This window comes from Crotalus tigris, unplaced genomic scaffold (assembly GCF_016545835.1).
Source record: "Crotalus tigris isolate CLP2741 ecotype Arizona unplaced genomic scaffold, ASM1654583v1 scf7180000024362.2655971311:6658466, whole genome shotgun sequence".
Classification (NCBI taxonomy): Eukaryota; Metazoa; Chordata; class Lepidosauria; order Squamata; family Viperidae; genus Crotalus; species Crotalus tigris.
The window spans coordinates 2836408-2853365 of record NW_024100530.1 but is presented as its reverse complement, the minus strand read 5'-3'; the positions used below and the strand labels follow the sequence as shown (position 1 = coordinate 2853365).

The 16958-nt window shown below is 45.4% G+C and overlaps 2 protein-coding genes across 5 annotated transcripts in view; one reads left to right on the top strand and one right to left on the bottom strand.

Annotated features, from left to right (window-relative positions):
• Window positions 1-16600, bottom strand: part of TSNAXIP1 (translin associated factor X interacting protein 1) — a 17834-nt gene extending 1234 nt beyond the window's left edge. Inside the window, exons 1-16 of one of the 3 annotated variants that reach the window (XM_039327442.1) lie at window positions 15662-15831; window positions 15034-15060; window positions 13683-13770; window positions 12761-12861; window positions 12271-12394; window positions 11400-11493; window positions 9980-10176; window positions 8349-8484; window positions 7851-8023; window positions 6958-7117; window positions 6290-6420; window positions 4914-5042; window positions 4203-4364; window positions 3143-3252; window positions 1358-1475; window positions 394-500 (exon numbers count right to left, since the gene is read on the bottom strand). In XM_039327442.1, the coding sequence (XP_039183376.1) occupies window positions 394-500; window positions 1358-1475; window positions 3143-3252; window positions 4203-4364; window positions 4914-5042; window positions 6290-6420; window positions 6958-7117; window positions 7851-8023; window positions 8349-8484; window positions 9980-10176; window positions 11400-11493; window positions 12271-12394; window positions 12761-12861; window positions 13683-13770; window positions 15034-15060; window positions 15662-15690 (1886 nt within the window). In that variant the 5' untranslated portion in view covers window positions 15691-15831. Of the gene's footprint in view, window positions 1-393; window positions 501-1357; window positions 1476-3142; window positions 3253-4202; window positions 4365-4913; window positions 5043-6289; window positions 6421-6957; window positions 7118-7850; window positions 8024-8348; window positions 8485-9979; window positions 10177-11399; window positions 11494-12270; window positions 12395-12760; window positions 12862-13682; window positions 13771-15033; window positions 15061-15661; window positions 15832-16493 lie in introns of those variants that run through there. The other 2 variants (XM_039327443.1, XM_039327444.1) reach the window with 2 other exon arrangements.
• Window positions 16593-16958, top strand: part of RANBP10 (RAN binding protein 10) — a 40484-nt gene continuing 40118 nt past the window's right edge. For both annotated transcript variants that reach the window (XM_039327446.1, XM_039327445.1), the window contains exon 1: window positions 16593-16958. In XM_039327446.1, the coding sequence (XP_039183380.1) occupies window positions 16724-16958 (235 nt within the window). In that variant the 5' untranslated portion in view covers window positions 16593-16723.

Sequence of the window (16958 nt, the reverse complement as noted above, 5' to 3'; positions counted from 1 at the left end):
AGTCTTAGCTCCACAAGGCCGTCTGGAAACAGCGAGGAACCAGCCCCTGCCGCGTCGGCCCCACCCCCTGGGGGCATGCTGGGGAGGTGTCACCCTTTGTGAGGAATGAAGAAATGGACCATGCCTTGGCGCTTGCCCCGGTCCCACCCCCTTCCGCATGGATCTTTTTTACATCGTGGTGACCAAAACTGGATGCCGTATTCCAAGTGTGGCCTTACCAAGGCATTGTAAAGTGGTATTGATATGGTATTAAGATGAAGATGTCTAGTTTGGATCCAGACAGGCTATTTGTAAATGCAAACAGAAAGCAAGTGGATAAGGAGGAGATTATAATGGATCTGAATTTAGATGTGCTTTTAACCATTGGGAGTCACCTCCCACTCACATACTCACACCAAGGTTCCTAGTTCAGCACGCAGCTCATTCAGATACGTCTGTTTCTCAACCACATATTGGTTCTTAAGTTTTGCAATTAGGGGCTCTGTTTTCCCTTCCTCATCCTGTAAGTGAATAAGTGGCTTAGCAGCATTTTGTTCATTGTTGCTACGAAGCATCTCCCTTCTCTCAACTGTAGGCAATTATTCAACATGACAAAAGAGCTTGTTTTTCCCCACTGTGAAAGAATTCACTGGCTAAGTTTGCATATTTCTAAAACTAAGGCTTGTTTAATGATAGGTTACCAAATAAATTACAATAGGCTAGCTTCTTAAAACACGGATACGTGTCGTGTCCTGTCGTGTGGAGGAGCCCTTTGGCTTCCCACCAGGAACAAAATCCCACATGCTGACATGAGAAAAATGAACAGTGAAATAACTAGAACAGGGGTAGGTAACCTTGGCTCTTTTAGGACTTGTGGACTTCAACTCCCAGAATTCCTGAGTCAGCATGGCTCAGCTTGGAAACCTCTCCCCTCAGCATGGATGGCTCAGGAATTTTGGGAGTTGAAGTCCACAATACATAAAAAAGCCAAGGTTGCCTACCCCTGCCCTATATCAGGGGTCCTCAACCTTGGCAACTTTAAGACTCAGGGACTTCAACCCCCAGAATTCCTGAGCCAGCATGTCTCAGCTTGGAAACCTCTCCCTTTCCCCTCAGCCTGGCTGGCTCAGGAATTCTGGGAATTGAAGTCCTAAACTAGAAGCAATGTAATTTTATTTAATGAAATTGTTCTTTGCTCATCCACAATTACAGACTGGCCAAAATCTTGCAAGTTTTTTTTTTTCACTTAAAAAGGTAAATAATATTTTATATGTTTTCTCAGTATTCATTCCAGTTTTGGAAATCTAGTCTTATTGCACATCCCAGCCTTTCATCTCCATAAATGCTGAACTGCTTCTTATGCAATGTTCCAACTTACCTCTAAGAATAACAGCTTGTACATAACGGCACCAACATTTGGCCTGAAGCCAGCTGCATCAAGTAACTCCTGAATCTCTTCATCTGTTTTTAGTGGGAAGGCTGTCCTCAAGACCAGGCTGTTGTAGGAGAGAGAAAACATATTACCTTTGGATAAAACTGAGGCACAACCTTTTTTTAAAAAAATATCAGCTTTTTTCAAAAAGGGGACAGACATCTCAGTTCTCCCAAAGCTGAGCAAATAGTTGTGCAAGATGCTGTCTTTCCCTTACCCTTTGTTCACAGATTTTTGTATATATATTGAGGTAGGTAGGTAGGTAAAGATAGATAGATAGATAGATAGATAGATAGATAGATAGATAGATAGATAGATAGATAGATAGATAGATAGATAGATGTCATGGTTCCGAAAAGAAGCAGCTTTTCAACGAACTTTGAGGCTTATTTACCTTAAAGAATCCTTTTATTTCTGCATAGCTTCAGCACATACAAAGTTAAGCCAAAAACTGAATCCTCCCTCCCCCAATCACCCGTGACAAAGCATAATTCACTCCTTCATTTTACAGTCATCAATCATATTCTCCAATTAATGTGAAGTGTGAAGTGTCCCTCCCGTTACAGCTGACCTTGGCAATACTGTGCTCAGATATTGTTATGGTTAGCTAGCATATTTTCCCATCCACTAGGCCAGTATTATCTGCTTTAACTCTAGAAGTGCTATACAGGCTAAATAAAACAGGTTTACTTCATATATGGCAAGCCAGAACATCCGATGTTAGCAGTCTTGATAATAGATAGACAGATAGATAGATAGATAGATAGATAGATAGATAGATAGATAGATAGATAGATAGATAGATAGATAGATAGATGATAGAGCAAGCAACCAAGCCATAGAAAGATACATGCTTGGCATCACAAGATAGAAAGACCCGCACGAGGATTAAAGAATAAACTAAAGTATACGATGCCATCAACAGAGTAAAATGGAAATGGAAATGAGCTGGTCACATAGCAAGAAGAACTGAGGGCAGGTGGACCAAGGCAGTCATAGAATGGATCCCACTTGATCAAAAGTGTCCACGAAAGGGACCTAAAACAAGATGGATCAACGGCATCAGCAAGTATTGTGGGCCCGGTCGGCCAAGGAAAACTCAAGACCTTATTTGTTGGAAACACGCGGAAGAGGCCTTCATCCTGCAATGGATAGCCAGTGGCTAGAATGTTGATGATGAAATATATATCCACTTTAGAAACTGCCCATCTCACTCAGAGTGATAATCACTTGCCCAATGTTCTGCTACCAAGGAACTCTTAACCAGAAAACTATTCCAGTTTGCAAACAGATAGCAATATTGAGTGTTATCCCAATCACCTGTTATTTTTTTTTAAAAAAGATTAAAAATGGATTGCAATGACAGTGGATACGGTGGGGTGAAATTTTACTTCTCTTACTCTTTGGCCCTAATTTTGCTTCTTATGTGCCTCCCAAAAGAACAAAGCTACTTCAGCTTTCACCCTGGAAGACTCCCTCATATTTATCCCAGTGCAAGGAGAAAACTGCATTTCGTATAAAATATAAGATACTCAACAACAAAGCTTGGATTTGAGCAACATGCTGACATCTTTTGATAACCCGGATCAGTGCGTGGCCAGGATATAATTTTTGAAATAGAAAAAACCCCAAACACCGCCCTATATCAGTTAAAAATGTATAGATATTTCTAAGGCTCCAGTTCTGATTTTATTGTCCTGTTGCAGGTGCAGACTATACAGTGGCTCTTACTTGAATTGTTCCTCTGTCAAGTGGCCGGTATTTTCGATATCAGCAGCAGTCAGTTCTTTTAACAGGTTGCTAAGTTCCAGGAGGTGACTGTGATATACTCCCTCATCCACCTGTGAAAGAGATGGAAGAAGCTTTAAGACAGGGGTCTTCCAACTTGGCCCTTTTATGACTTGTGGACTTCAACTCCCAGAACTCTGGGAGTTGAAGTCCACAAGTCAAAAGGGCCAGATTTGAAGAGCCCTGATTTAAGATGAAGCAGGGTCCCCAGTCTGGATGATCAGTCCCATCTTCCTTCACCAGCATGGTTACCCCTCTGGAGAATACCCCAGTTGTATTGTCAGCATATCTTAAGTTGTTGATCCAAACACCGCTGAGATTGACCGTTATGAAAACATCTTGCATGGATTTGATTGCTTACATTGGGATGGGCAACGAGAGACAGTTAAGGCAGGGGGAGTAGAACTTAGAGATTTGGGCATGCAGTTCTCAGTTCCGGCTATGCAATGCTGCAACACACTTGATCTCTAATAAAGCTATACGTTTGTCAACAAAAGGAGCCAAGGATCGTTTTTATCTAGAGCAGTGGTTCTCAACCTGTGGGTCGGGACCCCATTTGGGGTCGAACGACCATTTCACGGGATTCGCCAAACAATGTAGTCCGCCATTTTTTTCCCCTTTTCCTTAGCTGTGCTACTCCCTTTTATTTTATTGGATTTTGAAAGCCAATAGAATTAGACTCTCTTGAATAAAGTCTAATTCTATTGGCTTTCAAAAGCCAATAGGAATTGTCCAGGCTGTCTCTGCCCTGCTGAGCCCGCCAAAAGTCCCAGTCTGCAAACGGTGCTGCACCAGTTGAGTAGTCCTCGACTTACGACCAGTTGAGTAGTCCTTGACTTACGACCGGTTGGGGGGTCGCGGCATTAAAAAGGTTGAGGACCACTGATCTAGAGATTCAAGCTATGGGCAGTCTGACAGTACCACTGTCCCAAAGAAACCAGCTCTGTCGTGAACCGATTTAGCTATTTCTTTGTTATTATCTTAAGCAAGTAAGATACTCAACATTTCCTGTCAGGATGTTAAGAAACAAGGCCATCATTTCATTCGACCGAAAGAGCTTGAGGTTTTCATAGACACTGTAAGTCCAGTCAAAAGCAACACCTTCACCATATTTTTTCTGAAAGAAGCTTAGGAAGAAATCGGAAAGGCTGGATTGTTTTCCTCTCTGTGTAAAAAAAAAAAAAAAGCAGAAGAGACACTCAAAGACCAAATCGATTATCCTGAAAATTGTAGACTTAGCAATTATATTGTTTATTTGGGTTTGGCTAGTCTGAGGAAAAGAAGAAATAAGGGAGACATGATAGCAGTATTCCTGTATCTAAGGGGCTGCCACAAAGAAGAGGGGTGTCAAACTATTCTCCAAAGCACCAGAGTGCAAGACAAGAAACAACGAATGAAAACTGATCAAGGAGAGAAACAACCTGGAATTAAGGAGAAACTTCCCGACAGTGAGGACAATTAACCAGTGGAACAGCTTGCCACCAGAAATCGTGGGCGCTCCATCACTGGAGTTTTTCGAGAGGAGACTAGACAGTCACTTGTCGGAGATGGTGTAGGTTCTCCTCCTTGAACGGGGAGCTGGACTAGATGACCTCCAAGGTCTCTTCCAATTCTATTCTATTCTCATTTCCATATTCTATTCTATTCTCATGGATGTCAGCTCTAGAGAGATTCTGTTGCCTTGAAAGAGGAGAGAGAGGAAAACCAAACAGACCTGTTGATCTGATATAATTTTTTCCCTCCAGATCTCTCTCAGAAGGGCCACGACTTCCTTCTTGGTCAGCTTCTTGTTTCTAACCAGGCCATCGCACCTCAGGTACGGGGGAATCTTTTCGCTTCTTCCCTGTGGAGGAAAAGAATTGCCTGCTGTGGGCAGCCACAAATGCCTACTTAGATCAAGACAACCCATATAAGCCCAACCCGTGGCATTAGGTTGTTACACTGGAGTCCCACTGAAACAGCTGTCGTACAAAGCTGTGGAAGGGACAACAAGTGCACTTCAGAAGGCTTGTTGAGTGGGGCCAGGCTATTGCGAGGTTGGCCACCCCTGGCTCTGAAGGATAGCCAGGCCCACCTATCCTTCCATCCCCCCACAATCCAGTCACAACTGATGAAGCTTCTTGGATGACAAGCAAAACATCTTCTTCCTCAAAAAAACAGTCCAGCTGCCTATTAAAAAAGCACTTTTCAGACAATACTGACCAGGATGACTGAGAATCTCCATAGACATTTCAGCCAAGCTTAGAAACATTTTGCAAAGCCACTCATCATTTGCTGAAATAAAACACACATTTCTTTGAAGTGGAATAAATTCCCTTTCTGATCTCCTCACCCCCCCCTTTTCTCTGGAAGACCAAGAAGAAGAGATCTTTACATTTGGGGTCATTGGTGCTCTCTGAGCTGGAATGTTTCATTAGCCAAACGAGCTGATATCAACAGTGATAACACTGATGATGTTACCGTGTGGTTGTTAGTTGCAAAGTCGTGTCCAACCCATCGCGACCCCATGGACAACGTTCCTCCAGGCCTTCCTGTCCTCTACCATCTTCTGGAGTCCGTTTAAGCTCATGCCTCCTGCTTCAGGGACTCCCTCCAGCCACCTCATTCTCCGTCGTCCCCTTCTTCTCTTGCCCTCCATCTTTCCCAGCATTAGGCCTTCTCCAGTGAGTCCTTCCTTCTCATTAGGTGGCCAAAGTACTTGAGTTTCAACTTCAGGATCTGGTCTTCTAAAGAGCAGTCGGGGTTGATCTCCTCTAGGACTGACTGGTTTGATTGTTTTGCAGTCCAGGGGACTCGCAGGAGTCTTCTCCAGCACCACAGTTCAAAGGCCTCCATTCTTTGGCGCTCAGCCTTTCTTATGGTCCAACTTTCACAGCCATACATTGCAACTGTTTGGTTAATAAAACGTCTGCAAGAAAACGGCCCAGCTCAGAGAGCACTAAGGACCCTTCATTTTAATCCCGAGCTACAAATATTCTCCTTTTTTGGATCTCTGTTGGGATTAGACCAAGCTCTTTGGGGAAGTGAACCCCAGAAATCCACCTGCTGTAGTGGGGGAAGTCGCAGAAGGACTTGCAAGCCCAACCATACCCGCCCGATGAAGGTATCGCGCTCTCTCAGAAGACCCCCGCCAATTTCCTCCAAAAGCACATCAACTAGCTGGTCACTTGTTCTGCCCACCGACAAGCTGGTCCAGCGCTCACTTCCCCCAAGAATCACGTCTGCAGGAACAAGAATGGAATATCAGACAGGATAGGAATCTGAGAAATGGAGGCGCACTCTACCGAGGTGCTCATATTTTGTTAATCGCACGCAGTAAAAATATGCATAACAGAAAACTGGAATAAATACGGGTAGTCCTCAACTTATAACCACCACTGAGCCCAAACTTTATGTGGCTAAGCGAGAGAGTTAAGTGAGTTTTGCCCCATTTTACAACTTTTCCTTGCCACAGTTGTTAAGTGAATCACTGCAGTTCTTGAATTAGTAACCCGGTTGTTAAGTGAAGCTGGCTTCCCCATTAACTTTGCTTGTCAGAAGATTGCCAAAGAGGATCACGTGACTCTGTCATAAACGTGAGTCAGTTGTCCAGCATCCGAATGTAAATCACGAGACCGTGGGGGGGATGCTGCAGCAATGGTCGTAAGTGTGAAAAATGCTCGTACGTCCCTTTTTTTCAGTGGTAACTTTGAATGGTCACGAAATGAATTGTTGTGAATCGAGGACTACTTGTACACATTGGCTGCACTAAATTGTACCTGCACATTTGTTCCAGTCCGGGCGGGGTGTGGACGTCCGCTGGACATTGATGAGGTCATTGAAGTAGCGGTCTCGGTCTTCCGAAACTTGTTTGTGTATGTCCAACATTATCTCATATTCCTCACGAAGGTCATCAAAATCTTTCTGAAGAATTGACAACTGAAGGGCAAGGAACACAGGATGGGATTGAGCATGAGATCTGAAATTCTGGGTAAGGAATCTGCTGGACTGGGGAGGTGGAAACGAATTAAAATATCTACCGGGAAGATGGTTAAAATTTGAAAATGGAGACGAGAACTACAAACAAACTCCAACCAGGCGTAAATAGAATTACAAGAATCTCTTACTACACAAGGAGAAAGACTTGCTGACTTCTAGTCAAGTTCTACCTCTAGAGCAGGGGTAGGCAACTTTGACTCTTTTATGACTCGTGGATTTCAACTCCCAGAATTCCTGAGCCAGCATGGCTCAGCTTGGAAACCTCTCCTTCCCCTCAGCATGGCTGGCTCAGGAATTCTGGGAGTTGAAGTCCACGAGTCATAAAAGAGCCAAGGTTGCCTATCCCTGATCTAAACTAATAAAGTCTACATTAATTAACATTAATTATGCTTTCATATGTTCCTCTAGGTCAGAAGTAGGCAACCTTGGCTCTTTTATGACACGTGGACTTCAACTCCCAGAATTCCTGAGCCAACATGACTCAGCTTGGAAACCTCTCCCTTTTCCCTCAGCGTGGCTGGCTCAGGAATTCTGGGAGTTGAAGTCCATGAGTCATAAAAGAGCCAAGGTTGCCTACCCCTGCTCTAGAGTGAACGGAAAAGACAGCCAATACTGGATCTCTTCCTCCACAATGGAGAATTTGCCAGTTTTGCCAAGCTTCTGCCTTAAGTACCTTATCAGCCAAATCATTATATTTTCGTTGCTGCAGTTCAAAATCCCTTCGGGGCACAACATCTCCGTAGTTTGCTTGCATGGTGTTCAGGTCCACTTGAGCTTTGGTGAGGTCCTGGCGGGCCACCCTCAGCGCAACCTTCAGCTTCACCGTGTCCTCCTCTAGAACATCCTCTAGAAGAAAAGAAGGAAGTCCAGGGACACTTCAAAATTACACTTAATTGGGAGAGCCTTGATCCTTCAGATCACTAAGCAGAAAAAAAAAATCCACTAAGCAGAAAAAAAAAATCAGTCAAGAGTCAAGGACAGGGGAGAATGGACGAGCCAAGATCCAAAGTACACATTGCATGAATGTACATTTTAAAAAATAACCAGTGGAAATCAGTACTAGAGTTCCAATGAGCACGATTGGAACCCAGCGTCTCAACCAGATGAGCCACCGCACTCCTCGGCGGAGACTGATGAATTAGTGGGGGAAAACTACATCTTTTTCATCTACCTTGCTCCTTGCTGAGCCTCAGTTCTTCCTTCTGACGGTACATTTCGTTGAGGTCCAAAAGTAATAGCTTGCGGGCGTCACACTCGTTGAGATAGCGAAGATATTCCTCGGCCACCGTCTTTCGCAGTTTGGCCACCTGGGCAATGAAAGGAAAGGGGGGGAGGCCATGTGATTAAAAGTCAGGTTTTCACTTCACTAAAGGTACCTTATTCTGGAACATTTTATTCGATACACGGTAGGTAACTTTGGTGAGCTTAAAAAACTCAAAGGAGATGATCCCTCCTGAAATACAGCCTTAATCACACAAACCCAGAAGATGATGGACAGGCAGCAAAAGTTGTAAAGAGCTCCTCCAAAAGTAAAGGTTTTTTTAAAATTTATATTTAAATTTTATTTTTATTTTAACTTTTTAACCCTTTCTAACCTTGCATTTTTAACCCACTTTTAACCCATTTTCAACCTTTTTTAAAACTTGTTTTAACCCCTGTTTGACTTTTTATAAAAGTCACAGACTTTTTATAAAAGTATAGGAAGGAGCCCGGAAGCCAGAGTCTAGTGCAGTGGTTGTCAACCTGTGGGTCAGGACCCCATTTGGGGTCGAACGACCATTTCACGGGGGTCGCCAAACAAGGCTGTCCGCCATTTTTCCCCCTTTTCTTTAGCCACACCCCTGGCACCCGGTGATGTATAAGTGGTTGGGGGTCACCACAACATGGGGAACTGTATTATGGGGTCGCGGCATTAGAAAGGTTGAGAATCACTGGTCTAGTGGAATTGTAATGCAGCTGACTAAATGGACTTTGGCCAGATCGGAAAAAACATAAACATACAGGTAGTCTCCGACTTACGACAATTCATTTAGTGACTGTTCAGAGTTACAACAGTACTGAAAAAGGTGACTTATGACCCCTTTTCACACTTACAACCATTGCAGCATCTCCAAGATCACGTGATAAAAATTCGGATGCTTGGCACCTGACTCATATTTATGACGGTTGCAATGTCCCGGGGGTCATGTGATCTGCTTTTGCTCAACAAGCAAAGTCAATGGGGAAGCCAGATTCCCTGCTACTAGCTTAACAATTGCAGTGATTCACTTAACAACCGTGGCAAGAAAGGTCGTTAAATGGAACAAAACTCACTTAACAAATGCCTCGCTTAGCAACAGAAATGTTGGGATCAACTGTGGTCGTAGGTTGATTACCTATATGGGACAAATGCTAATAAAGAACCGATATTTTACACTGTATTTGTCCGTTAAACTAAATCAGCCACTTGCAATTTTGGTCTGTTTTGGGGGACACCATATATTCTACAATACTCTCAAGAACATCCTTGTTTCCGTTAGGTATAATGAAATAGCTGCACTCTATCTTAAGACCCGATGATTTGACACAAACCTGATTTCTTTCTGCTTGATAATTACAATCACACATTCCATATTAATTACTCCGTGTGACTCTCTTCTTAGCCTGCTTTTCTTTTAACAAAATCAACCCTAGAAGCCCCCCACCCCCAGAAGGCAGTCAGAAGAGTTTTAAAAAGGCACAACTGTGCTGGCAAGGATGCACAATCCAATTTTCCAGGCCCAGCTGCTTGAAAGTATGAACAGGGCACAGTAAAAGACTCACCTGGGTCTCTAGTGAACATTTTTCCTCCTTCATTTTGTCAATCAGCTTCAGTAAACAGAGCCGCTCCTCCTTCAATTTCGCGATTTCAATTTTCTCCTGCTGTTGAAAAGCCAGGATTTGCTGAGTACATTGATCAGAGGCGGTGACCAGAACACCATTCACTGATTCCAGAGTGCAGATCTTTTCCTGCAAATGGGCTAGAAGAGGCAGACAAAGAGGCATCTATCTCCGAGTTACTAAAAGTCATAAAGACCTGTGGATAGGGCTTTTAAAGAGCGTTGTGTTTAAAATTAGCTTAATCTCTATCTACTATTGGCATGGAATATTTCCTTAGGACAACCATGTACAACAATTACTAAAGGAAAACTAGCAGTTGTGATCTTATGTTTCCCACTACGCTGTTCAATGAACTTATTAATTAGAAAGGATTGTTTAGGATTCTCTGTCATTTACTGCCTGGAAAGGAGATTAAATATTTGGGTAATTCAGGAGCTGTGTTTGCATTTAGAAACTGCTGTGTAATTGAAGAGGACACCAAAACCAAGAAAAACAGTGTTCAGGCCTGTATGTGAGATTGACAGCTGGTTCCCTCTGCACTAAGTTGTGTGGTTTGTTTGCTTTATCTTAGCTGGATGTAGGAGCTCAGCTATAATCCTATAATTTATATTACAGTGATCCTAGAGTTACAGCCTGTCACTGAGCCCAGAATTAATTGCCGATGGTTAAGCAGATCATGTAATCACATCCCATTTTATGATCTTGGATCAAAGTACGGTAGATATTGGGAATTTGAACCCAGGTCATTATAGAACTCTGCTGTGATATACAGATACTTCTTGACTTAACAATAGATTGCTTAGTGACCATTTGAAAGTGCAACGGCACTGAAAAAAGTGACTTATGACCACGTATGGTTGAGAAGAAGAACGGGACCGTCCAGACCAGTGGTTCTCAACCTTTTTAATGCCGCGACCCCCAACCGCTCGTAAGTCGAGGACTACTCAACCGGTCGTAAGTCGAGGACTACTCAACTGGTGCAGCACCGTTTGCAGAATGGGACTTTTGGCGGGCTCAGCAGGGCAGAGACAGCCTGGACAATTCCTATTGGCTTTTGAAAGCCAATAGAATTAGACTCTATTCAAGAGAGTCTATTCTATTGGCTTTCAAAAGCCAATAGAATAAAAGGGAGTAGCACAGCTAAGGAAAAGGGGGGGAAAAATGGCGGACTGCGTTGTTTGGCGACTCCTGTGAAATGGTCGTTTGACCCCAAATGGGGTCCCAACCCACAGGTTGAGAACCACTGGTCCAGGCTAATTGGGATCCTGATATTTTTCATCTAAAATGCTGAAAACCAGCTGTGAAAATTAGCCGGTTCAATATCGCTCTAACATTTGGTAAAATGGCATCGTAGCTCTCTCACCTATAGTCGATTCATACTCCCTCTTGATGGAAGCCAGCAAAGGTTTGTAAGTCTTGAATTCTTCCATAAAGCATTCAAATACTTCTCTATAAGGCTAAAAAAAAAGGGAAGTTCCGGGGGAGGGAAGAGAGATAGAAATAAAAAATAGATACGCTGGCTGGGGAATTCTGGGAGTTGACACACATTTAAAGTTGCAAACTTTGAGAAACACTGCCTTAATAGTGTTGTTCTGTTCACACCACAGTGGGATTCTGGATCTGCCTCTTTTGCCTTTAAAGAGATTCTTGGTTAAATCAATTAAGCTGGGATAGGCATTGCCTTGAAAGCCAGTTTGGTGTAGTGATTAAGGTGCTGGGTTACAAAACCAGTAGACAGTGAGTTCTAGTCCCACCTTAGGCATGAAAGCCAATTGGGTGAGTTTGGGCCAATCACTAGGAGATGGTGAGTTCTAGTCCTGCCTTAGGCATGGAAGCGACTGAGTGACTTTGGGCCAGTCACTCTCTCACACCCCAATCCATCTCACAGCTCTGTTGTTAGGGGGCAAATAAAAAGAGGGAGAAGTATTATGTTCGTTCATCATCTGGAGTTACTTATAAAATAAAGGCGGGATAAAAACCTAATAAGAAACACATTGGATCCTTAGGAGCTTGAATTCGTGTCAGGGATTCAGAAGGGTATGTGGCCATGTCCTAGCCATTAAAAAAAGTTTGAATTTCTATTTTTCCTAGTTCTCTCCTTTCCTGGTCAGAGCAAAAAAGCCGTGCTTAGGTTTCGCAACGATGGTCAAAGATATTCCATGGGCCGATTGTGGATCCCCGAGCCCCAAGATTTAAGGCTTCCGGCATTCCCTGCAGAATGACACTTCTCTAACCTGCAGCCTAAGTTCCTGAACTTTTCCTTTAGTCAAGTCGAGCATTTGCAACTCGGTCCGCAAGTAAGACTCCAGCTCTTCAAGGTAACGTGGCTTCGAAATTGGCATGAGCGGTTTGTTGGCGCTGAAAGGCAGAATATTATTAGCATTGGCTGGGACGTTCTACTTTGCCCAGGTTGAACGTTATTTCATTACTGCCACGATGGCAAAGGCCACTTGCGGAAAGATAACCCACAAAGCCGCCACGGCAGACGTAGCAGTCGAAAGACAAATTCTCAAATGCAAAGTCAAGTCCAGAGAGGACCATCGGTTTGAAAGAGGGGTAAAAGAGGCCATTGATGTTAACGTTGGGCAGCCGTTTTTCAAGAAAGGAGAAGGGATAATAATGGGAAAGCCGGCAACTACTGTTTATTTGAACCCAAAATTTCCTGGCTTTTTTTTTTTTTGCAAGTCCAGAAACTTGACATCTCAATGCCATATCCAGACCTACCTTTGCCAATCAGGGAGAGTGCACGGTTTTCGGTTCTGAAGGATCCCTTGGCCTGGTTCATAGGCTGGCCAGGTGGACAAGTGGCTGCTACTCGATTGGACCTGGGGAGGATGAAAACAGGCCATTCACCTATGAGGTTATTTCCTCATTTGTATCTATATATGCCACTTTGAGGCCTTTGAACTCTGGTGCCGGAGAAGAGTCCTGCGAATCCCCTGGACTGCAAGGCGATCAAACTGGTCAGACCTAGAAGAGATCAACCCCGACTGCTCTTTGGAAAGCCAGATCCTGAAGTTGAAACTCAAATACTTTGGCCACCTAATGAGAAGGAAGGACTCACTGGAGAAGAGCCTGATGCTGGGAAAGATGAAGGGCAATAGAAGAAGGGGACGACAGAGAAGGAGGTGGCTGGATGGAGCCACTGAAGCAGTAGACGTGAACTTAAATGGACTCCAGAAGATGGTAGAGGACAGGAAGACCTGGAGGAATGTTATAATAATAATAGTAATAATAATAATAATAATAATAATAATTGTGTAATATTGGTCTACTCCAGAGGTCTTCACACTTGGCCCTTTTATGACTTGTGGACTTCAACTTCCGGAATTCCTCAGCCAGCATCGCTGCTTGAGGAATTCTGGGAGCTGAAGTCCACAAGTCATAAAAGAGTCAAGTTTGAAGACCCCTGGTCTACTCCAACATTTGCTACCGCCTCTCAGCATTTGCTTTTGAAGAGGGCATCTTCATTTTTGTCATGGTAAAGGCCCACAATACTCAAGATTTACCACGTGGTTTCCAAGGCCTGAGTATCTGATGCTGAAACCTGCTGGGTTAGGCCACAGAATGATGCAAACAGATGTTGGGACGAATATTGGCCTCTGCAAAAGTGAAAAGGTGGGCTAGCTGAGCTAGAGCTACTCACCACATACTTCTGTTTCTTCTGAGAGGAGACCTTTACCACAGGCAAGTTTTTACCAGTTGCACTTTGAGAAAATCGATGAAATGAGACCCTGCGGTACAGCAAGAACAGGAGTTGGAGAACTCATGATCAGTGGGAGATCGAGTTGCACAGGTTCTCCAATCCCAATTCACACCCCTCTTTTCAGTGCCCAAACACTCAGATAATCCTCGACTTACAACAGTTCATTTAGTGACCGTTCAAAGTTGCAACATCACTGAAAAAGGGACTTAATGACCATTTTTCATACTTATGTCCGTTGCAGCATTCCGATGGTCTGATCAAAATTCGGATGCTTGGCGACTGACTCACATTTATGACAGTTGCACTGTCCCGGGGTCACGTGACCCCCCTTTTGGAGCCTTCTGACAAGCAAAGTCAATGAGAAAATCATATTCACTTAACGGCCGTGTTACTAACTTAATAAAGCAGCGATTCACTTAACCACTGTGGCAAGACAGGTTGTAAAATGGGGCAAAATTCACTTAGCAATTATCTCGCCGACAACAGAAATTTTGGGCTCAGTTGTGGTCATAAGTCGAGGAGTATCTGTACAAGGTGACCCAAGTTTATCCCCACTGCAGCTGACTTAAACATCTTTTTAATTTCCAACTTTTTCTAACCGGCCCAGCTGCTGCCCAGGGCTTTTCCGTAGGTAGCAACATAAATTGCCTTTTGTACAACCCTTCTTCCTCATCTTTGTCTAAGGCAGTTTATTTTTAAATGGGAGTATGTAAATTTCCTTTTTATTTTGCTTTTTTCCCCTATCTTGATCAAGCGGCATAAAAAATGCAAACGGTTTATATATAGGAATATGTATATAATTCAATTTCCATTAAAATTGTTGAGAATTTTTTTTACAAGAAAAAGAGGTGTTTTTTTTTAACAAATGCTGATTTTTTTTTTTACAGAGTAGAACAGATTTTTTTTTTTTACAGAGTAGAACAGATATTTAGCAGGTTCAGTTCGATGCCCCATCTATGTGGCAAGAGAAACTTTTTTTAGGAGAGCTTGGAATCTATTTCTAAGATTGCTTCCCTACAGCTGAATCTCCAAATGAACTAGGCCAGGGGTAGGCAACCTTGGCTCTTTTATGACTCGTGGACTTCAACTCCCAGAATTCCTGAGCTAGCCATGCTGGCTGAGGAATTCTGGGAGTTGAAGCCCACGAGTCATAAAAGAGCCAAGGTTGCCTACCCCTGACTAGGCAACCATACCTTTTGTCACCAAGCCATCCAATCAAGGGTTATCCTGTTGATAATTACGGAAATTAAAAGTGTAACTATAGAATTAATGTCCTCTTCATTGCAGTTACCTTTTATCGGCTTCTGGACCATCAGACCTAGAATATTAAGAGGGATAGATATATAAAACTAATTTCCCCAGGAGCTTTCTTTTTAAAAGCTCCAATTCAACAATGCAAACTAAACAAACCAGGACTCTTTTAATGATGGCCTGGCTAATAAAAAGCTGATCCTCATCAGCAACAGCTTGCAGCCAATCAACTCTCCCTCCAGCTGCGATTTGAATTCCCCGCAAGAAAACAGACCGACATGGTGGGGGCGGGGCGGCTTTTTCCGCCAGCAAATCAGGAACGAGACACCCGCCACGGCTCCACCCACGGGGCGGTGTCCCCTGCAACGACGTCAGAGGGGAGGGCTTGCGCGGTGAGGTCACCGTAGGGGCGGGGCTCGCACAACCCGTCCTGGCTGGCCGGCAGATAAAAGGGCAAGCCGGCCCTTCACGGACGGGGGAGTGCTGGGAGTTGTAGTTCAGTCTCGGCGCCGACAAGGCGGCAAAGCCGGAAGCCCAAACCCCTTCAAGGACCGACCGCTGAAGAAACCAGCCCGGCGCAAAGGAAACGGGGCCGCTCCCTGTTTCCAACCCGGACGGGGCTCTCGGTCTCTTCTTCCCACTTCCAGCGCCCCTCGAAGCGGACTCACCCGATACAAATGGAGGGGCGGGCCTGCATGGCCGCGGAGAGGGGAACAGCCGCGGAGGCTGTTGACGGGGGTCGCCACGGCAACAGGCCCCGCCCCTCGCGGCTTGAGCGAGGCTGCCGCGCCCTCTAGAGGCGTCCCGCGGTAGCGCGCGGGCCAGTTGTTCGCCGCGGGTTCTTTTCGCGAGAATCCCGGGCATCTTCGGAGCAGGGCGGCTTCTTTGGACCGGGAGGGGAGGACGGGGGGGCTGGGATGCTTTGCGCGACGGATAGTTAGGTTTTTATCGTGGGAAAAGGGGGTTAGGCGCCTTCACTGGCCGTGCCGCGAATCCTTCGAGGAAAGCTGGAAGGCTTAAGGCGCGCCAACTTGGAGAACCGCCGAATCGCATCTCGGAATGGTTTCTTTTCTTTACCTTCTGCAAATTGCAGCGTTGCAAGGAGGGAGGGGCGGCGGCGGCGGCCTTCCACAGAAAGCCTGTGTTTTAGAAGGAATGTCGCTATTGCGCGGGACGGGAATAGGGTAAACGTTGTCTTCGGGGGTCTCGCTAGCTTGTTTCCCTGGCCGCAGCTGATTTGCAGCTAATTGTGCGATGGGTTGTTTTTGTTTTTTGTTTTAAAGAACATGGAAGAATAGGCTTGGAAGGGACCTTGGAGGTCTTCTAGTCCAACCCCGTACTTAAACGGGAAACCCTGTCACTTTAGCCACGCCACCGCCTCTCTCCCGCTTCCTCATCGCCCAAATAGTTCACCCAGGCGTCGTTTGCGTGGTTTGATTTGCTAAGGAACGCGCCCCGAACGTTCCGCTCCCCGTCTACCTTTCCTACGCCCCCTCTTACTCGCTATCCCGAAGGCCTTTGCGACGCCATCGAGTGGGGCGGGCTCCCCCTCGCGGCCTTTCTTGGGACTTGTAGTCTTCGGCGCCTGGAGCCGGCTTAGCTCTGGACCGGAAGCCGGACTCGCCTTCCCGTCATGCCGCGCGCCTCCATTGTGGCCGAGCCCGCCTCCCATTGGACGGCCGGGGAAAGGGAGCCCGCTCCCCTCCCGCTGACACAATAGTGGATCCAAGATGGCGGATGCGGGTGCAGCGAGCTTACCTGGGGGAGACCCGGCGCTGTCGCCGCCGCCGCCGCCGCCTCCCCCGCCGCCTCCGCCGCCGGAGGAGCAGGAGCTGAGCCAGCGCCTCCGCCGCCTCTACCCGGCCGTCAACCCGGACGAGACGCCGCTGCCGCGCGCCTGGAGCCCCAAGGACAAGTACAGCTACATCGGCCTCTCCCAGAGCAACCTGCGCGTCCACTACAAAG